The sequence below is a fragment of the Strix aluco genome, chromosome 16, assembly GCF_031877795.1.
Source record: "Strix aluco isolate bStrAlu1 chromosome 16, bStrAlu1.hap1, whole genome shotgun sequence".
NCBI classification, from domain to species: Eukaryota; Metazoa; Chordata; class Aves; order Strigiformes; family Strigidae; genus Strix; species Strix aluco.
In genome coordinates this window covers 7,663,853-7,688,475 of record NC_133946.1, presented here as the reverse complement: position 1 = coordinate 7,688,475, position 24,623 = coordinate 7,663,853, and the positions used below count along the sequence as shown (strand labels likewise).

General features: G+C 39.3%; 1 protein-coding gene across 2 annotated transcripts in view; it reads left to right on the top strand.

The window, feature by feature from the left end:
- NELL1 (neural EGFL like 1) overlaps positions 1–24,623 on the top strand; it is a 296,030-nt gene that overhangs the window by 46,280 nt on the left and 225,127 nt on the right. For both annotated transcript variants that reach the window (XM_074842236.1, XM_074842235.1), the window contains exons 5-7: positions 14,845–14,941; positions 20,690–20,762; positions 21,004–21,086. In XM_074842236.1, coding sequence (XP_074698337.1) covers positions 14,845–14,941; positions 20,690–20,762; positions 21,004–21,086 — 253 coding nt within the window. The remainder of the gene's footprint in view (positions 1–14,844; positions 14,942–20,689; positions 20,763–21,003; positions 21,087–24,623) is intronic.

The following is a 24,623-nucleotide window of genomic DNA, read 5'->3' as shown; positions in this document are numbered from 1 at the left end:
AGGCTGCGGTTTTGATGGATACTCGTAGCTGTTTGATGGAGGGGGTTGGTAAGAGCATAAGAGAATAGATTATAAAACTGGAGCAGGCTAGGAAGTAGTCTCCAACTGAAAAAACATGTTGTCTGCTTCTTTTATGTTTCTCCTGATAGACTAGCGCATTAGGGAATAAAAAATGCATGAGCAGTGAAAACTTTTTAATTGGAAAAATAAATAAATTAAAGCAACATAATCCAAGTATGGGAATCCAAGACTTCTAAGTTCTTATAAATAAGATATTCTGGCTGACAACCTGAGGTTTTCAACTTACCTAAATGAAGTCCTATGACTTTAATTAAAATGTAATAAATTTAAAGAAGGTTAAGGGATGTATTTAAAAGAGGGATTCGCTGCTTTACTTAATGTAAAACACTTTCTTTTGAGAGAGAAGATGGCATGGTGGAAATGTTATGCAGCTAGGTAATTTACTCTCAACATTTGAATATGAATTTGTGACCTAGATTGCTTCTCTGCTCTTTTAAGTTGTAGCAGAAGCTGTCAGAGAAATGGTTACTTGGGTAGAGTGCTGTAATTGTGCATTACAGGTGCACCCAACTTCAGATTGGTAGTATTGGGGATTGGAAGTTAATTTTCACCCACCGATTGTCCCTTTTATTTGACAGAAAGGCTATAAACTTTTTAGCATAAGAGAGATCTCCAGCTGGCATATTACATCAGTTGCTGTCAGGCCTGTATTATTACAGTTATTGCAGTTAAGCTTCAAGGAAATGTCCAGGATATGTTCAGCATTAATCGAGAAAAGATTTTTTTTTTTTAAAGAAGTTTTTAATAGCCAGAGGTTTTCATGGAATGGCTATGCATCAGCCGAATGGTAGTATGGGTGTGACCAAAGACTGAATGATGATATGTCTTAACCCAGTCCCTAATTATGATGAAAATGTATTTTTTTTCATCCTAGAAAAATCAGTTGAACTTTTTTTGTATACTGCATTGATAGAATTGAGAGAAGGCCGTGAGTATTTATGAAAGCACTGAAAAAGTACTGCAGAAAACAAATTATAGCAATCGGTACCTGTGCCTACCTGTCTTGGATCCTTTGACCACCCCTAGAAGGCAGCAACCACTTACACATCTCCCCGGGGCGCTGGGCTGCAGCAGAGGCCTCACCCAGCCCCTGCTCAGAGGGGAGCAGACATCTACTTTGGATTTCTCCCAGGAGTTGATCCAGGTCCTGCTGATGTCCGTTACTAAAGAGTAGAAGTCAGCCTCCAGAGGTTCAGTTAAGGGTCTTGAATAGGAGCTTGTGGCAGTCCCCGGAGTCTTAGTGAGCTGTGGAGCCCAAGTTTGGTAGCTGCAAAGCCCGACTACTGCTGAATATAGACTTAACAGTGTTTTTTCTTTTTTTTTTTTTGATTTAGATCTGGGGACTTGCAGTCCTTGCCAGTGAACTGAAAATGTTGATAGACAGGTTGATGACTTGAACAGAGCAGGAATAATGTGTTATGCTTTACCATTGGCATCTTGCATTCATCGTATTTGTATGCTGTGGGTGTGTCAGAGAGAGAGGATGGATAATGGTAGAGGAAATAATCTTAAATCAAGACCAGCAAGCCTCAAATGACTTAGTCATTTCCTAAAGTGTGTGAATAGGTGTATTATCCCATTCTCAAATGTTTTTTACATTGGTCCAATATACATTTAGACTTTTTTTTAATGTCAAAGCAATAAACCCTTAAATTGAGGTGATTACTTACAAGAGCAGTCTCTGAAAATTTAGCCTGCATAGTTTGAAATGTATCTGAATATTTGTTTCTGTGGAATTTTTTCAGGGGAAATCTCCTTTTATTTGGTTCTATTTTCATTTGTTGGAGTGCTGATGAGGGTCATATGGACAGACAGGTGATTGTGGTGATTTGAGAATCAACTAGAAAGAGCAAATGTTTTGAGTTTTTTTTCCTTTCAGATTGTAAAACAATTATCTTGCTCCAGCCAGGCAGTTTAACTGAGATCCAAAACATAAATTAACTCTTCTGTTTGAAGTGGTTATCTAAACTATGGAGTTTAGAACTGGAAGTAATATAGAGTAATACTGGAGCTGAACTGAAAAATGGTAGTATAATTTTAGTTAAATACTTTTATAAAAGCATTGGACCTTTGCCAAAGAGGAGATGAGAACCCCTCTGAACTATTCAGGAACTGACTTGAGATCTGAGTCTCCATATAGCAAACAGTACAGAGTCTTTCCAAATGATCTGAAACCTCCCGAGTGCTGTGGGGTGTGAGAGGGAGACTGAACAAACAGGACTGAGGCTCCTGAAGTCTGTGAAAACCAGCCCAGAGTTTTATGAAGTGGTTTAGTATTTGGGGAGTCTTTCTTTGATGTAGAACAGCAGTAATTCCCAAAAAGGAGTTCTTTTTAGAAATGCGATCTTGTCAAAATCCTCAAGTTGAATGCAGGGAGGGGGAGACTGCTTAACTGCATGTATTGCTACCCAAAACCTGACAGTGCCCATCATTCCGCCACTGGGTGACAGAGTAAATCTACAACACTCTCAATGGCAGACAGTGGTGCGGGAGCAGTCACTTTGTCCCTTGGGTGTGGGGGTGCTCAGAGGTAGAAGGTATCAAGGCTTGGAAACGCTGTGAGTGTGGCTGTCATGGCTCTGGAGTGTTGGGTGGTGGCAGGGTTCTTGCTGCAGCAGCAGCGTGGTGTTCTCTGTCGCTTCACATGTCATGCAAAGCCATGGCAAGTGCTCCATTTCTACATGGGTAAGTGTTTAGTGAGCTGGTTGATATGTTGTTTGGTGGTGGTGTTTTTATTTTTTTTATTTAAAAAAAAAATCAGATATTGGCCACTGCTTCTAGTTTAAATATTTCAATGATACGTAAAACCATTGTTGTGATCTGTATTACCAATGTAATGATACATTGAAGGAGCAGTAAGGTGAAAGATGATAGTTTGATCCTCAGCATAGGAGTAAGTTAATATGCAGTTTCCAGTCCTATAAGTTGTTTTCATATCTGAGACCAGTCAGTAATGAAAGAATCAGCAGGAGCCGCATGACTTAATTGAGCTGCAATTTTAGTGGCATTCCCTTCAGCATGTCAAAAGTGAAAGCAAACGACTAAAACTTTGTCAACTAATGCAACTAGAAGGACTTTGTTAGCCCTAGCTGAATCCTTCCGTGTCATGCCAGCCACTTAACTTAAACTCAACTGAAAGATGTGCTGTGCAGTATCCCTGGGGTGAAATCCTGGCCCTAGTGAAGTCTGCAGTGAAAACTCTCATTGACTTCAGGTGAGCCATGCTCTCACCTCCCGAGCGTGTCAGATGTTGTGAGAAATGAGCTCCAAACCTGAGTGCTGTCCCTGGAGAGTGCTTTTCTGTCTGTCTGCCTGGCAGTTTCCATCAAAACTTAATTTTAGAACCACTATAATGGCTTGTTCTATGTTTACTCTATGTTTCATACACCTCCTCAGTCATGGCCAATTAGTTATTATGGAGAGAGTGCAATGTTATCTTTCAAACCACCAAGGCTAAAATGGGCAGTTGAAAAATACTGTGGGAAAATGGAGATGTGAGTTATCCAATGAACCTGCGGTAGGAACTAAGGAAGGCTGAATGAGTCAGCCCTCCGTGGGGTTACAGAGACGGTGGCTAATTGGGAGGAGTGGCAGCTCCAGGAGAGCCGAGGGCCATCGCACTGTGCTGAGACACTAATGGGAGGGCTCTGGGCGGGAGCGTGGCAGCAAAGGCAGGGTGTTAACAGGGAAAGCCTGTGGTCCTCAGCCTGCAGGTACCTTCAGTCACAAAAGGAAACTGGCTCTGGAACATGGATGAGATTATTTTATCATTATAGATAAATCATTTAGTGATGACATGAACCCCTTGATGAGATGATCCTGTGACAAGAGACACTGTAAGGCAATTAACTTCTCAGCAGATGATTTTTTGGAGGGGGGGAAAGAAGCTGTTTAGTAGAAAGGTTGCTTGTGGCTGGCTTCCTTTTAAATTTATTTTTTTAGCAGTGCAGGAAGGAGTTGGAATCAAAAGTCTGATTCTTGCAGTTGCACCTGTCTAGGTAAAGAGACTTTGGGGTTGAGAGTAGCATGAGACAGAAAAGGAAGGCCGCATATATTTTGTGTGAAGGGGCTCTTTCTAAGCTGTAAGCTTACTGTGCTTCAAGTTCTGCTGTAACTGCCAGTTGTGAAGACCCATGTGCTACAGTTCTTGGGCCAGGGATCAGCATGTCCCTGTGAAATGCAGGTAGATATAATAGAAGCAAAGTTTCAGCACTGCCAGTTCTCACTCAACAAATCTCTTGTGACAAACAGCAACAGTAATTTTAGATATTTTTATTTTTCCATGACAAAATGGAGATGACATAAGCCATGTAACCATGGTTTTACCTCTTTGTTCTGGTAGAATTTTATTTTGGGGTTAATTTTGCTGCAAGATCTGAAGTACCAATGCTGCTTTGTGTTGTTATTATGATGCACATTTTTACCCTCTTGCTTCCTGATGTAAGATAGGCTTGATTGTTTACTACTTGTTTCATAGATACTTTTAATATAGTTTTTCTAATCTCATATCCATCTCACTCTAAGGGCTTCTTGTTTAATTTGTAGGAGAAGAGATTTTCTTCTTTTTATATCTTGGAAGAACTCATTGAGTTAATTTCTCCCTTATTTCTACAATCTGTTTTTAATTTCTCAGTCTTGGTTTGCTGATACTTGGCATCTGGGATGTACTCTGAACATTTGATTCATCTGAGATGGGCTTTTGGTATGATGTTTGGTATGGTAACAAGTGAGCATGCTGTGCTTTTAGGTTGTTAACAGTTTGCTTTATTCACTGTTCTGGTTTAGAACCGGATTCAAAGCTTGCTTGAGGTTAAAGGGTGCCTTTTAGTGACCCTGTGAATTTTAGTGTTGTCTTCATTTGTAAGTGGATTTGTCTCCTTGTCTGTAGTGGATACTTGTGTGCCTCATATAAAAATCTACCGCTGTGTGTTTTATGCTCAGGTACTTGGATAGTGATAGCTGCTCACAAGTGGTAAAAAGATGTCAAAATACATTTGGTGAGTCACATACTTATTTGAAAAGTGGGATTTGAGGTATGTGGCTCTCCACTATATATTGAGATGTTTAAAGAGAAGTACCTAAATTCACATTAATTTATAAGACTTGTGGACAATAATTTTTGTAAGAAAGGTCTGTGTATGTAGATGACATCTCTCTCAGCACTTGAGAGGATGCATTCTCTTTACCCAGACACCACCTTAAGCGCCGATGTAGCCAAACAGACTGAATATGGTAAAAGTTGGCATCTTCACCATGAACAGTGACAAGTACATTCCTCTTGTGCTCTTGCTACCTGTACAATATGCGAAAGTTTTATGGGCAGTGCCAGGACCATGAACCACATGCTATTTACCTTGGATTTACCAGGCCGAAATGGAGTTTTAGAAACACTATTAAAAGCAAAAAGTTGCTGCTGTGGTTTAATGCTGTTAGGTAGCTAAGCACCGCATAGCTGCTGACCCCACAGTGGGATGGGGAAGAGAATTGAAAGGATGAAAGTGTGTGTGTGGGGAAAGTGAGCTGAGTTAAAGACAGTTTAATAGGTAAAGCAAAAGCTGTGTGCACAAGCAAAGAAAAATAAGGACTTAATTCACTACCTTCCATTGGCTGGCAGGTGTTTAGCTGTTTCCAGGAAAAACAGGGCTTATCTCACATAACGGTTACTTGGGAATACAAATTCTGTAACTCCAAACACCCCCCCCTCTCTTTCTCCTTTCTCCCAGTTTGTACTGCTGAGCACAATGTCATAGGGCGTGGGATATCCCGTAGGTCCGTTGGCATAAAGTGTCCTGGCTGTGTCCCCTCCCAACTTCGGGTGTACCCCCAGTCTACTCGCTGGCAGGGCAGTCTGGGAAACAGAAAAGGCCTTGACACTGTGCAAACAATGCTCAGCATTAGCTAAAATATGGGTGTGTTATCAACACTGTTTTGATCACACATCCTAAACATAGCACCATATGAGCTGCTTTGAAGAAAATTAACTCTGTTTTAGTCAAAAGCAGGACAGCTGTCAAAGTTGAAATGAGCAATAAACATTTGGGTATCAAAATAGCTGGCTTGATACTGAAAATCCTGTATTTCTGTCCAAAAAATTATGGATAGTGCATGTGCAGAAAAGTGCCAAGTGCTCTGGATACATCACATCATAGTTTGTTATAATTTTTTTTTCCACAACTCTTGAAAATCCTAAGCAAATGGCCAAATTTCTATTTCTGCCTAGAGTCTGACTCAAACTATTTTCTAGGTTTCTTGCACTTTCAGAAGTGCTATGTTGATTATATGAAGGTGGGTAAACACTGCAGCCTTGTAGACAGGCTGTTAGGCTAGGGCTTAGACACTTTTAAGACTGTTGTCAGAAACCAATTGTATCAGGTTTGTAATTTGCAAAGTAAACAATATTGACCTGGTTTGTAAAGGTGTTTGAATTTAGTTCAGGATCTCCAGATGAAGGATACCATATGGGTGTAGTACTCTGAGAAAGATGGATTTCTGCCATTCATGTGGCCGATGTCATATCCTTTAGTGGGTCCAGTCTTCTACTTAGAAACAATAACAATGATTGGTTTTAGTTTAATGCCCAACTGCTAAAATTCATCGATAAGTTTGTAGGAAACTGAAAAGCCTAATGTGTTTTGTAAAGAAATCCCCACACAGGCAGATAATATCTCTGTGAATTTACCCTTATTCAATTTATGTGTGGAGGATAAACCCCCAAACCTGACAGTGAAACATGCTCTTCTAAACATCTTTTCTTGCATTTGTTTAATTTCCTCCTGTTTGTTATACAGTCTTGAAAGTTGATTTTCCTTTCTCTTGAATGAAAAGAGATTGCTTGTAGAGTTTTATTTAGATATATTTTTATTTTTAAATTTAGATTTGTAGTTGGAATAATTAAACTGAAAAGTAGAGTACATTGACTTTATCTCTGTGATTATACAGGAAAATCAATGAAATCGTTTGGGTGACTGAATTTGAAGACAACTTGAAAACTAAGCATGTACTTTTGAGTCTTTTACCTAACATATCCTATTACTGGACACCTCCTATTTTTTTCTCCCAGACTGAACAATAACTTTTGATTAAATAGTTGCCAGTTACTATTGTATATTCAAAATTTAATAACAAAAGGCTTCCCTCAAAACCTGAGATTTTAATCTAAATTGCTTTCCTCTGTTACGTGATTGTGAACTCCTATACTATGACAGAGGAGATAGCAGGAAAAATCAAAATTTCCCTCAGGAAGATTATTTTTCTGAAACAGAACACTGGAAGCTGAATGAATAATTCAGTTAAAGTTGCTCCAGAACTGAATGCATGTCAAATAATGCATCCTATCTGTAAACACTATCAAGAAAATCCAATCATGTTGGTATTGACACATTTTCATTGGGAAGCATATAGGAAATGGGTTGAAAGAGAAATATGTAAAGATATCCTAGTATTTCTTTTTAAAAATCAGTTCTTAAACCCTTTGGAAGAACAGACATAAAGACAAATGCCAATATTGTATCTTCAAGTTAGGGACTGGTATAATCATCAGTTTCTTTATGCAGTTGGGATTCAGAAAACATGTTGGACAAACTTTCTGAAGCAGCTGATTATTTTTATACCTTGGGCTGTGTTAGGAGGCCTGACATTTGCTATTTCAGATATACTGCCCCAGCTGGAGATGGTAACAATGGTCAAGGTCATCAACACCTCTGCAAATTAGATTAGGAGAGACAGATGAAAAAAAATGGGGGAAACCTCCCTCTTTCCTCTGACTTTTTATTAGAATAGTTGAGAGTGCTATTTCAAAGACTTTGCCCTGAACAGTGCCTTATTTTGTGGGACTTCTCCATACCCTTCAGTTTATTTAAAGGGTCTGAGGATCCAGATGGATGTATGCAGGGTAACAAATGGTTGCAAGAGAATGTCAGTTTTGAGGATCAGGTTTTGAATTGCAAAAATCTGCTTCGATGATTCACCCTGATGTCAGCAAGGGCTCCTGTGCAGTCATTGGAGGTGCCTTCAGAGAGTGATTCATTTACTGGAAGATGAATCACACCCTAGAAACACTTATGTCTCTTCATTAAATGAAGCTAGAGGATGCTCCACTATAGTATAAACTTTTGAGATATCCAAAATTGGGTGCTATGAATACAACACCTGGTCCCTACATGGAAATTATACCTTCAACAGAGTAAGTATGGCAGCCATAACAGGAAGCAAAAAGCCTGTTCTTGGATTAGCAGAGACCAGGGATTGGGAAATGAGTTTCCTGTGCATCAGCCACAATCATATTTAGACTGCAGCTATTTGTTTCTTAATTGTACTACTAATAAAATAAATCTCTCCAGTTCATATCTAGCCAGCAAATTTGAGAAGGCATGTTCCTATTTTAGTAAACTACTCATAGTTTAGACCTGAAAGAATTTGGAAATTTCATTATTTGGTACGCTGCATTGTAGTAACTGTTGTAGTCCATTTTACTGTTCAGAATTTTAGGCAGTTGCATCTCCTGATCAGTCCGTGTTGGCTGATGTATTCTAATGTGAACAGACACAAAGTTTACTTTCATGTTCTGCTAAATATTTTAGCTATTTCCAAAATGCTTCTGGCGTGGCAAATACTGCATGTATGAAGTAGAGCTGCATCTCCACAAAAGTGGAAGTAGGCTCCAAGTGTTAACTTTTGCTTGAAGTTGCGTGTAAGAAATCTTCTTCAAGAGAAAATTCCATGTCACCTTTTTTCCAGAGGGAATGTGGCCAAGTGCATGAGGCAGTTAAACCTCAGTCGTGCTCAGTCTAGTGGCTTAGACCTTGTGCAGTGTCCCTCCCTGACTCTCTTTGTAATCTTGGTTAATCAGTGCATCTTTCTATGTTTCAGTTTGCACACATGTAAAATGAGGATATTTCCCTATTTTACCAGAATGTTACAAAGATCATAAAAGTAATTTTAGATTGAGTGCATGGAAGAGAACTGTCTCCTTGTCCAACAGAGCTTGATTTCTAGAGAGGCTCTTCCTCTACACAGAAAAGGTGTGTGTATGTGTATTTGCATGCAAATATTTTAGATGTGCTTCCTTTCAGGAATCCACTGATTATTTTATAGATTTTCTGTTTTCTGCACATTGTATTCATTATGTCACAGATGCCTGTTTGGAATGCGTCCTTGAAAAAGGTGTTTTGGAGGATTGCATAAGAATGCTTAATACATCAAAGTGTGCAGATAGGGTAGAGATACAGATACACAACACAAGGATATCGTGGGTCTTTGTCAATTAACAGGTGTTTTTCTTACTATGTTTATCTAAAATGGATCAGTGGTTAGTGAATGTATTCTGAGCATGAAAATTTCAAGAAAGAACAATTGGTTCATGGTTGTATTACTGCAGGTTTATGGTTTAGCTTCTTTGAAATATGTCAGCATAAAGTAGGGGCAAATCAAGCTTTCTCTTGGAAAGTGAATCCAGTAATCATAAATCTGAAAGTCTGAAGTATGGAGTAGAGCTTCCATTAACCTAGAGACCTGGGTCTCCTCATGCTGGAGGGGCTATTCAGTCTGCAGTAATTTTAGAGACCACAGTTCCCTGGAGTCCTCTTTCTAAGCATTTCTGTTCTTGTGAAGTGTATTGCACATTTCTCTGTGTGGGTATCAAAGCCAAATATATTGGAAACTGATCTCCAAGGAGCTCTAGACCAGCACTTCATAAACTGGAAGTGTAGTAGATATAATTTAGCTATTCATATGCCAAATACAAAGTATTGGTCAAGTGTGGATAAAGCCATGGAAGGTGACACATCTCAGCCCAGAAAACCAAGCAAGGGAATGAGAATGATGTGGAAGCTTAATGTAGCTGTAAAAAAAGAAGAATCCTTTTGAGTCTATTCAGCAACAGTAGTTTTTCAGCCTGAAAAACACCTCTTTTCTTCTAAAAGAAAACCAATACAGGAAGGGGAGCAGAGCAAGGGTTTTTTCCACTTCACAAGCAATAGTTATAAGAGAATTTAACTTCTAAGTAGTAACTTTTTTCAGTGTACTTTGAGATATGTGACAAAATGTTCATGCTTTATGGGTTTGTCTAAGTGTAGAAAAACCCTGAAACATCACTGGAATAATCAGTAATATTTGATAGATTTGTAAGTGGCATACATGTGTGGGTAATGCTAATGTCTGGGTGAAACCATATTCCCAACTATTTACACAAGTGCTGCCTTAACCATTTTGTATGGACAGGGTGTCTTCAATACCTGTGAGGTCTCTCTCCTCAAAAACCTGCTCTAAGAATGCTGCACCACGATGTTCTTGTGACTTAAACCATGAACATGGTGCCCAGGAGACATGCCCCGTCCCAGGCTGTACTCCAGCTGCAGGTCAGTCAGCTCTGCTGGCTATCAGCTGCCAATGCTTGTAGCTGGTGAAGCTTTGTTCCCTGATGTTATTAAATCCACTGATTGAGAGTTAGGAATTCTGTCATGTTTTTTTGCTCATATTGATTCAAAAACTTCTTCCACGTAGTTCCAGTTTTTCTTTGTATAGCTGTTTTACCATTATGTAGCAGCTTCCAGTCTTGCTGGAAATGTCCCTTGGATTTTTTTTTTTTTTTGTATCACTTTCCCTTTTGGTCAGGCGTTGCAGGGCTCTTGTTTGTTTTATTTATTTATTTTAAAAATTCTTCTTTATTAGACAAGTAGTACAGAGTGAACCATGTTCCTTGTGATTCCTTTTTCTTTTTTTTTTTTTGACTGTTATGAATTCAGATGTGCTTTTTGACATTTTCATTTCCCAAGAGTATAGGGGGCATTATAGGAGCAGCGATAAACTGTGCGTATGCTTGCTGGGGCTTTTTTGTTGATGTTTAACAGTATACAGGAATAAACTCTCATTGTTCGCAAAACAAATAGTGTCAACCAAAACATATTTTTACATAGAAAGATAAGCAAGGACTGATCTACATCTCATGCCTTCTCTTGAATCCTAAGCCTGTTACTCCATGGGCAGATCTACGGAGAAGAAAACCAACCCGTCTCTTAGACATATAAGGCACAAACCAACCCTTAATTAATTCCTTAAGTTAATTGCTGCTTCAGAAATGGAATTAGAGTAGAACAGTAGAGGAATATCAGAAATCCTGAACATGTGTCTTATGAAGGGCACTTTCTGAAGAGACTCTGGAAGGATGGTCGCTACAGCCTTTTCCACATAGGTTGAAAGTCTTCGTTAAATCATCAGAAAAGACAAGATAAACTGCTTTAGCCTGTCTCTGATTTGTCTTCCTTACTTGCTATTCTTGAATTGTCATATAATAATGTCAGTTAGGTTTTCGGGGTTTTTATATGTAATTGCAGACATATATTATAGAGTTCCTTTATAAACTTTAACTAGGCCAGGTGAATAAAAATCAAATATTCTTCAATAAGTAGCGTTGTTGAACCTGGTCAGCATTGGCATTTTATCTGTTAACAGAAATGGAGTTCTTTATGGAGTATTGACTAGTCTTTTTATGAGATTAGAAATTTTCTGATGAGGACATTATTAACCTAAGTCATGAATAAAGATGTGTTACATATCCAAAGAGAAATTCCTAATGTGATAGTGCAATTCAGTGATTAGTTTTCTCAAGGAGCATGTCAATTCTTTGTTCCTCGTTCAGCATTTTGCAGCAGTTTTGCATTTGAGTGAGTCTTCAATATTGCATGAGGTACGGCAGAAGGGGTCTACTTACACTTTAAAATATTGATAGAGGTGGTGCATGCAAAATTCCTGTAATTTTTGAAAGGTGGTTTAGAAGAATATCGTCTTGTTTCGCTGTTTGAGCAGGTAAAACAGCTCAGCATGGCAATTTTATAGATAGTAAGATGTAGTTAACTAGTGGAGGCAGAAATTTCCTAGAGCTTTGCATGTATCATGTTGATAAAATGTGATGAATTAGGGCTCATAGTAACTATAATAAACTTGAGCAATAAAATTAATGAGTATTAGAAGTCTTCTGACTCCTGTATTCACATTCTTAAGCTGGAATTTTCATGTAACTATTTTGTTGTTAGGTTTGAGATTTTTGTTGTTGCTTCTTTTTAAGGAAATAGTAAGTTTGCCTCTAGTTTTTTAGATTGCTTCCATTTGGTTTCTTCTTTTCTGGATAAGCAAAAGTGGGTGGAATATATGACTCTTTGTACTTTGACATAAACTTTATAGAGCTTTCTTGAAGTTCTTTAATAATGGGAGGTTATTCTAGCCTTCTGCAAATGTATAAGTTTTCCAGTAGCATGGTGTGGTGGTTTGATCTTAGCTGGATGCCAGGTGCCCACCAAAGCCACTCTATCATTCCCCCTCCTCAACTGGGCAGGGGAAAGAAAAGGCTCATGGGTCAAGATAAAGACAGGGAGAGATCACTCACCAGTTACCATCACAGGCAAAACAGACTCCACTTGGGGAAGTTAGTTTAATTTATTACCAATCAAATCAGAGAAGGGTAATGAGAAATAAGACCAAATCTTAAAAACACCTTCCCCTCACCCCTCCCTTCTTCCTGGGCTCAACTTCACTCCTGATTTCTCTACCTCTTCCTCCCAAGTGATGCAGGGGGATGGGGAATGGGGGTTGTGGTCAGTTCATCACACGTTGTCTTTGCTGCTCTTTCCTTCTCACACTCTTCCCCTGCTCCAGTGTGTGGTCCCTCCCCCAGGACACAGTCCTCCATGAACTTCTCCCATGTGAGTTCTTCCCACGGGCTGCAGTTCTTCACAAACTGCTCCAGCGTGGGTCCCCCGTGGGGTCACCAGTCCTGCCAGCAAACCTGCTCCAGCCTGGGCTCCTCTCTCCACAGGGCCATGGGTCCTGCCAGGAGCGTACTCCAGCACAGGCTTCCCATGGGGTCACTGCTTCCCTTGAGCATCCCCCTACTCCGGCGGTGGGGTCCCCCACGGGCTGCAGGTGGGTCTCTGCTCCCCTGTGGGCCTCCCTGGGTGCAGGGCACAGCTGCCTCACCAGGGGCTCAGGGGAATCTCTGCTCTGGTGCCTGGAGCACCTCCTCCCCGCCCTCCTTCTTCACTGACCTTAGGGTCTGTAGAGGTTCTCTCTCATACTCTTACTCCTCTCTCAAGCTGCTGTCATGCAGCAGGTTGTTTTCCCCCCTTCTCAAATACATTATCCCAGAGGTGCTAGCACCATCGCTGATGGACTTGGTTTTGGCCAGTGGTGGGTCTGTCCTTGAGCCGGCTGTCACTGGCTCCATCAGACATAGGAGAAACTTCTAACATCTTCTCACAGAAACCACCCTTGTAGTCCCTCTGCCACTAAAACCTTGCCATGCAAACTCAATACCTCTGGCAACTTACAACACAAAAATCAATGATTACACTTGGTGAGCCTGTGCTAGAAACACTTGAGGTGTAAATAGGAAGAGATAACTGCAATGAGTTGTGCTGATTGACTTGTATTTTTTTCTTTGGTGTTCATTTTTCATGTTCATTTTAAAGGCATAGCTTTAAAGAAGGAAGAAAAATAATTTCACCCCTTTTAAACATACAGATAACTTCACCCTTTTAAGCTGTGGGTCTTGACACATTCTGTCTTTTATATTGGCTGTCACATTGGTGTGATTGCACAGCAATACATACTTTCTGTGAGCTGGACAGTAATGGAAATATATTTCATCATATTCTCAATAATCCTTATTAAGCTTGTTGTTTTTGTTATGAAGCAATAAGTTCATGGCTTCCACAGATGTGACATGGCAATATGAGAATCCAGGGTCAGTATCTTTGGTCGTGAATTTTTCATGTTCTAAAATGATAGTGTCATTGTAGTGGTCTCAGTTCCTGAAAAAGGTGTTAAGGAAACTTCATTACAGCTTTCCTAAAAATAAATAAAAAACCCCAAGCAAAACCTTTTAAAACTTATTTTTGTGAATTTAAAAATGCTGTTACAGCAATTTTTCATGAATTAATTTTAGAAATTTGGTATGTAGATGACTGCATTCATGTGCAAGTTTATGCAGTACATAAAGTTTGCTTATGGACCTGACGTTACTTGTTGTCACTGTTATTTCTTATTGCTATTACTTCTAGTTCCTTGAAGAATAACCAAGAAAATGACCCTGTTGTGCTAGGTACCAAACATATACAAAGAGGTCCCGTTCTGTACCAGACCTGTGACAGGGCCAAGCTGGATGTGCAGTAGTGGCAGCACATGTGAGCGTGCAAGCCCAGTGAATTCAGTAACAGCAGCAAACAGGGGAGAAGTGGGTGCAAGGAAGGATGAATGACACAAATGTAGAGACAAAGAGGCCATGGGAGTAGGGGTGGAATAAAGTTTCTTTGTGAAGTCTACTCAAAATTCTAAACAGTCTGAAAATCCCAAAGGGTTGTTTCTCTCGTTGGATCTTGTGTGTGACTGCACTTTTTTTCCGGAACGGGTAGATGAGTTTGAAGGACACCCCTAGGCTAGGATGGTCCCATTTGACTGTTTTCCCTACTATGGTAGGTTTTGGCTTTGTGTTTCTTTAGCCTAGTGCTGCACAGTTGCACAAGGGGAGTTTCAATCTTGTGCAGTCTTCGTATGTTAGTGTTTTTAATAGTTTTTTTCTGTGTTTGGGTGTTTTGGTTTTTTTTTTTGCTTTGAAAGTTATACCTTCATAACTATCAATGATAAATACTTGGTTGAATGAAAATTTTTTTGTTTTTTGTTCTATTTTCCATCTTCTATTGTTAACTAATTTTGACTAGGAAGTTTTCAGAGGAGAAAGCGGATTCAAGTAACAGCAGTGTATTCCCTCTACAGGATTTATGAACGCATCGTTGATCCCCCAGAAACGAATTTGACACCTGAAAGCAATTTATGGCTGGGACAGAGAAACAGGAAACATGGTTTCTTTAAGGTAAGCAGATATGAAATGGCACATGAAGAATAAAATTAATAAATAGTCAACAATACATTTCTGATAAGTTGTCTTACACTCCTGAAATCTAATTTTATGAATTGTAGTAGAAACTGTGGACTTGGCATTTGAGGCAGGTCCAGCACTTGGAGAAAAGGGTCTCTTCCTGCAAGGCAGAGTATCGTAGTCACTGACTACAGTGCCCAGTATTTGGGGGTTTTGCTTGGTTTCTTTACTTTAGGTTTTGTCTACCTGCTGTGCTCTGGCTTGCCACTCCTGGGGACAGAGTGAGACTGCACAGGCAGTGTCAGTCTATTTTTGACTTTCATCTTCTGGCCTGTGGTCCTTCTGGCTTTGGTGGATACTAGCTGTTGTGTGCAGTGCATTTGCCTTGCTGCAAAACAGAAGGTTTTTCTATTCCTGGAGTAACTTCCTTTTTATTTTTCTCAACTAAGTGTGTCAGTGTGTTTCTCAACAGAGAGCGAATAGTGGGTCACTGAGTTTTGTTCAAGAGCTTCTTTGTCCTTTGGAGCTTCCATTGGTTCCAAATGGCCCAGGCTAAAAGGCTGGCTGGCTGGCAGGACTCAGGCTGCTCCTACCTTCTAGCTGGAAAGCCTGTCTTCCATTTGTGAGGCTCCCCAAGACATCATCATTGAGTTAGGCCAGTATGGGTGTGAGGAACTTCTCAGAGCAAAAAGAGGATTCAAGTAATGGCAATGTATTTCCGAAATGGCAAAGGACAGAGAAATGACCTACAACTTGAAAAGCCCTCTCCTATATGTTTACTTTCAGCTTTTTATGACCCCTGGGTGGGGCTATATGATTTTCCAGTTGAGGCTGAATTGCTGAACCAACAAAATCCACCAGCAGATGAAAAACACCCCCTCCACCTGAAAATTAATTATTTTATTTTGTAAGCAAGCTACAGAAAGTTTTCTGATATTTCTTTCAGTTTTGGATCACAAGTCACAGTGCAAGTGTTTATCAGTGAGAGAGTCTATAGTGGATAGGCCAATCTGCCTATCTTCAATATTGGTGTGCATTTGTTGCCAGGGTGATTTACCACCCACTCAGTTTCCCTTTGAAGCTGTCAGTTCATGAGACAATTTTATAAGTTGCTGTTTTTCTGAGGACCTCTACTCAAAGTCCCTAGATTTCAACAAACTAGGACAATTATTTTATCCTGAAACTATTTATGGTAAGATTGTTGTAGCAACTAACAATTCTGTGAAGCAGAGGTAAGAGCTAACTTTTAACTTAAATGACTGTCCGAGAGTTGTTCTGAACCTAGAGTACATGTCATCCTCCAGCAGCTGAGCTGTCACTGTGAAGTGAAATTGATAGTATTATTTCATTCTACAGCTGTTGTTTTTTTACCTCAGCTGCTTCCCATAATTCCACAGATGGTAAACATATGTTTATAGCTACATAGGAAAAAAAGAAGTTATATTGGATTCGCCCATCTTAAATTCTTATTTTATGCAGGCAGTCAGAGCCTCAGAACTCCGCGATATTATATGTTTGTAAATTAATATTTCTACACGTTAACACTTTGGAAACAGCAGGGTAGCTAATGATATGCTAATGAGCTGACAGTTTTTATTGATCATAATGAAAGCCGACAAGTGCCTTCCTTTGCTTTATGCATGCTTGAATATTTTACTAACTTTCTTCAGGGCAGAAATATAATTGGTTATATTTTTTTAATCCCGCTTGAGAGTTTCAGAAATCTTACTTTTTTTTATGTTACTCATTGCAAAAACTTGGGATTTTGCCAGTTTGTAAAGAGTACACATCTCTTTCCATATATTTACATGCTCAGCAGGACCTCCCTTTCTTTTTCAGTGCAATTTGTTTCACTGTTTTAGCATATAATAAAATAGATCTATTTTCCTTAATGTAAACAGAGATCTGCAGGGAAATAAGAGCAATAAAAAAGAAATAACATTTTTCTATGTGTGTTGGAGCCATGATAATGTATGTAACAACAAGCACTGGATACTGTTCTAAGCATCATGTTTGCTGTTCCAAAAATTTTCTTAACTTCAGTGGTAGTTAATCAACTGCTGTGTCTCTCCATAAATGAATAGCACTAAAGCACATTTTGGACCATATTCTCATGCCTGTTTTAGGTCATAATTCTTCAGTAGATCAGACGAGGAAGGAATGGATATGATATTCATATGCTATTCTGTAGCCAGTTGCTGCAATTTTTCTTATTTATGCTTTTGTTCCACATCCTTACTTACAGTGATTATTCCACAAGTAGCCCTGCTGTGGCTGTGGCCTTGCTGGGGAATGAAGCGCTCTATGGCATAATCAAGGGAATTGAAGTCTCACCACTTACAACTAGTATCTCTTACTAGTTGTAACTTAGCTGCTACGGCCAAGCATTTGGAGTTCAGACAAGATGGAATGGTTTTAGCCTAGCAGTGGCATGTGCTAATGTAGAGCAGACTTAAGATAGCTTTGTCTGTCTGCTTTAAAGGGAATCTCATGAATTACTTCCTTTGAAAAATACATGCTGATCCTTCAGGTTTCTTTGTGGGGCCCAAACACAAGATTTGGTTTAGGGCTAGAGAATACCGTTACAATCAGATTAGGAAACCGAAGTAACTGCAACTGAAAGGAGGAAGAGTGTGATACCAGACATCCAGGGAACCCTTACTCTAGGATGGATCTGATTTCTGTCAGCATCAGAATTACCTGCAAAATTCATTTCATTGCTGGGGATAACCCTTCCCCCTAAGGCTCCATCCAAAGAGCTGCTGCAGAAACAAGCTTATTAATGCATTGCTGACTAGGTGATTCATGTCAAAAGATGGTAATTTTCATATCTGCTCTAGCAGGCTCTATTGATCCTGCTGCTTTGTCTGGGTGTTGTATAGTAGGTGCTTGAGAAGTATGTTGGTATTTTTACTGCACAGCATCATATCTTACTTGGGCCTCTGTAGTCATTTTGGTCTCGGTGTTGTACAGACTAAGGTGAGGTAAATACAGCCGGGGCGGTTCTTCAGGCACCTGGCATGGGGCATGCCTGCCCCGTGGAGAGGAGCACAGTGCTGATCTGCTGGAGATCTCGTGGTGTTGGCATAGCATTGCTGAGACACAGGGTTTTGGGCACATCTGCTGGTGCCTCCGTGAAAAGCCTTTCACTAGCCCTGGCCGATGCATTATTTCTGTGGGAGAAGTAGGTTTTAAAGAGGGTGAAAGGCAGTGGAGGAAATAAAAATGCAGAAGTCGAGAGCTCATGGAATATATGAGCCTTTTCACAGATCGTGGGAGGAGTCCTTTATTTAATAAAGACATGAGAAGTGCAATAAACAGGGCTTTTGTATTGCATCCTCATGGGATGGGCTTGATACTTAGTGCTACAGGCCTGAATTTAATCTTATAGCTGGTAATCTGCCTGCACAGATGAAGGCTCTTCAAGCTAGTGAGTCCTGATGCTGAACTAAAGCTTTGGTTGTAACTAGCTAAATGTTTTAATGATAACATAAAGGTGATGCCTGCTTGGGAAGGGAAAAACTAGGAAGGTTTTGACCACTGACATCTCCCTCTCAAGGCTGAATCCTGACGTCCTTTCACAGAATGTGACTGAAGAACGCCACCCTGTGCCAAAGTGAACCAAGGCCCTGGGCTTCCCCTGGGGAGCTGGGCATGCCTCATTCTCCTCTGGCTGTGGTTGTAGAAAGCTCTTGGCAACCTAGACTTAATGCTGAAGGAGGAATATCCCAAGTTTGTTCATATGTATCACAATAATTATGGTTCTAATAACTGTTTGCTATAATGAAGTCTTTCTATTAAAAAAATACATCAGCAAAATTTCTGCTCTTTGAAGGTTTACTTCTATATTTGATCGTATTAATTCTGTTTCAGAGGGTTTATAGACTTAGAAGGCATCTATATTGGTGACTTGAAGTTCATACGTTTTTCCATGGTAACATGCTTTCATGTAGCCAGAAATTAAGACACAAAAAATAATTGTGTTTCCTCTTCAGGTTGTATTTAAATGCATATCTACCCCAAAGACAATTGAGCGGTGGGGCTCTGATGCAACAAACATAACAGAAGTTTAATATGAAGTTTTAAAAAAAAGGCTGAGGAAGACATCACTTCTCTCTGGATGATGGCTTATTAGCTGTGTGATATGCTCTGGTGAAACTTTGTAATCTCATTTACTCTTGGTTGAGCTTTTCACTGGAGGGGCTTAAGCACTGAAATATATTTTTGTGCCTCACCTTCTAATTTCTTGCTGATGACTGCTAGGCTTTCAGGATGTTCCATTTCCAGTGACAGTATTACTTCTCATTATTATGATGATTTCATTATTCTCATAGATGAAAAGGTTAATAAATGTATATACTTCTTCAAGAAAGACAGTGTGATCTGATTATGTCTATTAATATTTTCAGTTAATATTTGAGCATGAAACAGTAAGCAGGAAACTGTGCTTGCTGATTACCTTCTGTTGTTTTATCAAATAAACACATAAATGTTAAATGTTACTTACTGTACTTGCCAGGCTTCAAGGACTATCTGAGGCCTATATTTTATTTATGGATGGAGTTCAACATTTTGAGCAAGTGACTGTGTCCTCAGTCTGCAAAATTCACTCTATTGCAATTTAACTGAAAATTAAAATATAGTCTTACAAATCAGTAATTTAATTAGATAACTGTCACGATGATAAATTTCCTTTCAAATTAAAGAAATTCTTCTGTGTCTGGGAGGAGATAGAGCCATGTCACAACATCGAATTAATAGTCAGGGAAAGTGCAGATAGCAGCACTAGAAGTCCCTTGTTTTTCCTTGCTCCTCTCCCTGAGTGACCATGGTGTTATTAAAGTTAGTGGATCTTGTGGAGTAAGTACGTTACACAAAGATGGAGCGAGAGCTTTGTACTGAGCTTAAAAGAGCAAACACAAGCTTTGGCATTTTCTAGGCTATTTGAAGGATCTAGAGTTCTTCAGGCCCAGGTGTGCAGGGATACAGGGCAACCCTTTGTGTCTGCTGCTTCTGTCAGGGATATCCTTGCAAGTCAGGGACAACAGAGGATGCAGCTGGCACTGCACCTTTTGGACCTTCCTCTCTCCTGTCCTGCCAGGTTCAGTTCCCCGGCCTCATACAACCTGCACTAGCTGGCTCTGACCTTGGAGTCCTGACTTCTGCCAGTCCTGCACAGGGCATCTTTCCATCTGTCTGGATCAGAAAGAGGATTTGATTTAATTCTAACTGATAGCATGATTACATGAACTGCCTGTTGAGATACAAAGCTAGTAGGCTAAATTAAACCAAACAACTGAAGGGTAAACTCTCACTTACCTCTTGCACTATATATATCTCTTTTCATAATATTTGATTTCACAGTCTTATTTGCCTAAATCACTAAAGAGTATCGCTGTGTTTTCTTTTTGTCTTTTGGAAAAGTGTGTCATAGGCTTGAATAATGGATATTATTTCACTGCTTTTTCACCAGTCTCATCCCATTTTAAGACATTTAAGCAGCTTATATTTGGTGATTGCAAAAGACAAAGCAGTATTATTTCTGTGTTTTATGAAAATTAATATCCAAACACACAGGAAGATAGGAGGAGGAGTTGTATTTTGTCCATCTTCAGTTATTTTCCTCATGAGTAAGCTTGTCAATTTTTTGTACCCACTTAAGAAATGACTTGTGAAACAGCTTGTACAGATCTAAGTGAATGTTTACAATCTGTATTACCAGTTTTCTCTTCTTTTTCAAAGGGTGTTATTCAAGATGTGAAAGTCATCTTTATACCTAATGGATATATAACGCAGTGTCCTAATCTGAATCGCAGTAAGTAGCAATTTCTTTATTCTGTTTTAGATTTTTTCATACAAATTAATTTTGTTATAAAAATAATATTTTCAGGCTTGTAATTTTTGCATGTGCAGACTTCCAGAAAGCAAAAATTCTGTGTAAACAGATTGCATTTTATGTTCAGATAAATCAAGTCTGATATACTGTTGATTATTTATGGGTTAATGTGTCTTTCCTTCTCTTCCTTTCTGTTTCTTTTTACTCTTCCTTTATTGAGCATGCCCAACCTGCAGTGATTTCTTAAGTCTGGTGCAAGGAATCATGGATTTGCAAGAACTCCTGGCAAAAATGACTGCAAAAGTAGGTACCTAAGCTGCTTTGTCAGTTGCCCATTCCTTCTGTGCTAAGACCAACATGAAAGTATTTATTCCTTTTGCAATTATTCTACATTTTCATGGTAGAGCCATTTTTTTTTTTTTTGCTTCTGCCAGTAGCCCTATCTGCCTTGGCCTTATGGCTATAGCTTCACAGATGTCACTTAAGCCTTATACAGTTTCTATTGTCTGCCTTATTATTTGTAAGATAGTGACAAAATGCCCAGGGTCTGATTTTTTTATAAGAAGCCTTAGCATGATTTCCTTTTTCATGCTGAGGGAGAAATAGAGAAACAAAGGAGTGAAATCCCTTAGCAATTTCCTCACCATGTGATGCTGTCGAAGGGTGTGTGTTTGCCTGTGGGAAATCCTGTGAAGTCTTCAGGACTGGCATAGTCTCCTTCCTGGGAACTGAAATGAGCCATCAAAATGGGAATGCCTGTGAAGCTGCTGGCTGTGACGATCTTGACATCACCTTTGATCAATGGCTTTTACCAGTGTAAAAGTTAACCCAGTTCCAGCTGGTGTGGTGTGTGCTGGTTTTTTTTTTTTTTTTTTTTTTTTTTTTTAACACCCCCCCCCCCCCTTCGCCTTGGTTTAGATTGTGAATAGGAGGAATGGGAAGCTGTAGTGGGTTTTTTTGTTTAGGATTTTGGGGATTTTATTTAGACTTGACTCCCACAATACACAGTCAACCTCTGTGTTAGCCAAGGTCCTTCAGCTAAGACTGTGATGAAGTTTTGGGATGGGAAGCTGTGTTTTAGAGGTGATTGAACCCCCTCATGTGTGTTAAAGGGCAACCTGTGAACTCTTTTTGAGGTCAGTGTTGGTGAAAGGGCAGTAATGTTGGTAAAGGGCAATTAATTGTCTCATCTGAAACAGCACTTATGTGTTATTTACTTATAGATTTAAATGCAACTACAACCAACCTGTAGATGCCTTTAATCTCAGTGTAGTTACCGAACGGGAATTTCAAAACTAAGATTTGCATAGTAGTGCTATTAGCATGAAAGCATTAAACTTTTTACTGTGCTGCCTTTAAGTGTTCTTTTCCTTCCTATGAGGAAAGGGGAAACTGTTTTTAGAGAGTGTGGGCATTATACTGACAATCCACTTACTCAGCTGACATGCTTTGGACAGGCTGACTCCGAATGTGAAATGTGAAGTTTTTAGTTCAGTTTGCTGCTTGTACTGTGAGAGAGAGGCAATTATTTTGAGCCCTGCTGGTGGTTATGAGCAAGTTCCAATTACACACCGTACCGAGTAACTTGCTTTCTCTGCTGTTAATTATATTTTTGCTTGCTAGTACTTTATGAGGGGAAGCAAATAACACAGTATTTGTGCTGCAAAGACTGTGCTTCCGTAAAGTGGTACTGGGATAATGCTTTACTGTGAGTTCATTTTCTGTTATAGCAGTGAACTGATTGTTTTGTTGCAGTTGTTACAGAAATACTGTTGTCCCGGAAAAATGCATGCAGCAGGAAAGGGAGTTAATTTGGTAGACAAATGTAAGTTAAAAATAGAGGGACTGGAGGGAAGCATTAAGGTTTGTATCTGCCTTTTCAGTCCTGGCCACAATAGCCACAAGTGGTACTAATGTAGATATAAGTATATCATATGGGGATGATATATGGCAAGGTAAAGAGCAAGGATTAGAAGGGCTGTGCAGCTGCCTGCAGAGATCCCGCTTAGCAGGGCAGGTGGTCAGAGAATGGCTTGCTAATGTATGTGAACAATGAACCCCAGCTCCTGTCCTGCACCAAGAGATGCAGAGCATGAATGTGACGTTTCGGAAAAGTGGGCCCTGTGGTTTGATGTCCAATTGTTGCTTTTAGGCTCTGCTGTATCTAGGATTTCAGTTTCTTCCCTCAATCTGTGTTTGGTTACAGCTGTATTACAGTGCTGAATAGACCAGTGAATGTTGTTTGCAATGAATGCGTATGTGCAGATTATACAACGTAAAACTCTAATCATTTTGGTAGCAGTGCAAATTATGCAGTATGTAGGCAGGAGGAGATAGTACTCTCTTGCTTGGGCTTTACCTCAGGGTCCCATGAGTCTAGTGCTGGCCCAGGATGGGACATGGAGTTTGCATAACGGGCCCAGCAGAGCATTGTCTATAGCAGATTGTCATGGAGTGTACAGGAGCATTTGATCATGACCTGTAACAAGCTAACCACCATTATGTTATTTTCTTACCTATGTCTTGTGAAGACATAGCTTTTAAAGATGAATAAATGCTACCTTTTAAAGCCTATTTTATTTTTATTGTAATTTGAATTAATTCTGAATCTTTACAGTATATATGTTTGATTGATTTAATCTTGTCTCCTTAAATAGAGAGACACCATAGGTCAGAGTGTGAGAAATCTGGCTAAAATGTTAATTTGCTGCAGGAGAAAAGGATCATGTTGTATTTCAGCATTCCCAACTGCCATGCTGGAATACTGTTAGCTCCTCTTTAAATATAATGGCTAAAATAATTCATGCAACTTTAACCACCTACTGAAATCAGTATGGGCATCTCCTGCACTTCTTTGAGTGGAATGTAATTTCTTTTTAGTAAATTACGGGCCTGCACTTGGGTGTACTTTGTATTCAGATGTGCTTGTTAGTGAGGACTTCCGGCACAAAACTTTCTGCTGAATCTTTCCTCGGTTGAGGTCAGAAAGGTTGAAGCTTGACTTAAACCAAGAAAAATCAAGTGCTCGAGTTCATTGATGGACTAGTTAATCTGTCTTGTTTATATCATGGATTTATATGGGCATGAATACTTTTATGAATAACAATATTTTTGCTATTCATTTTGCCAGAAACAATACATTTTTAACAGAAGTCTGTCATCTTTCAGTTTTTTGTATGGGCAGAGGAGAAGCAAGGAAAGTGTTAAATAAGTTTTGTGAATAATAGCTAGCCAAATATTCCTGAAGGTTAATAATTTAGGATGTGGTTACTATATGGAAAGTGCTTGGTATGGTGTGGGCTGCTTCTCCCTCATTAGTTTATTCATTTATTCAAATTTTTGAAGCTTGAGAATTTTTTACGGATGTTTTAAATGTTCAGTAAATCTAGTTGTGTGCATTTGGCATCATTTGGAAGGATATTTCAGCTGATTTTAAGGAATTAGTTGTTAAGCTCAATAGAAGTCTCTCAACTAAGGATTGAAGTTGAGAAACAAACTGAATGTTTCTGGTCACTCTAGTATAGCAGCTAACAGTTAAATGTTGTTTCTGGACAGATTCTGTGGGCTGTGATACATTAATTGATTTCTGTGTTTTGGAGGGTTTGTTGTTGTATGCCTTCCTTCTAGTGATCTACTTGACTTATTTGCTGTATTTAAAGATATTTCTTAGAACAGGAGGTAAACAATTTTTAAATAAATAAATTTTATCAGGATATTGCAAATGACAAAAAAAGTTAATAAATTGAAACTTCTTTTAGAGCTTTCTTCTTTCTCTAGGGAATAATTTCTAGGACAGACAAAAGACAATGTCAAGTGCCACTTTCAAATCTGGATATTTCT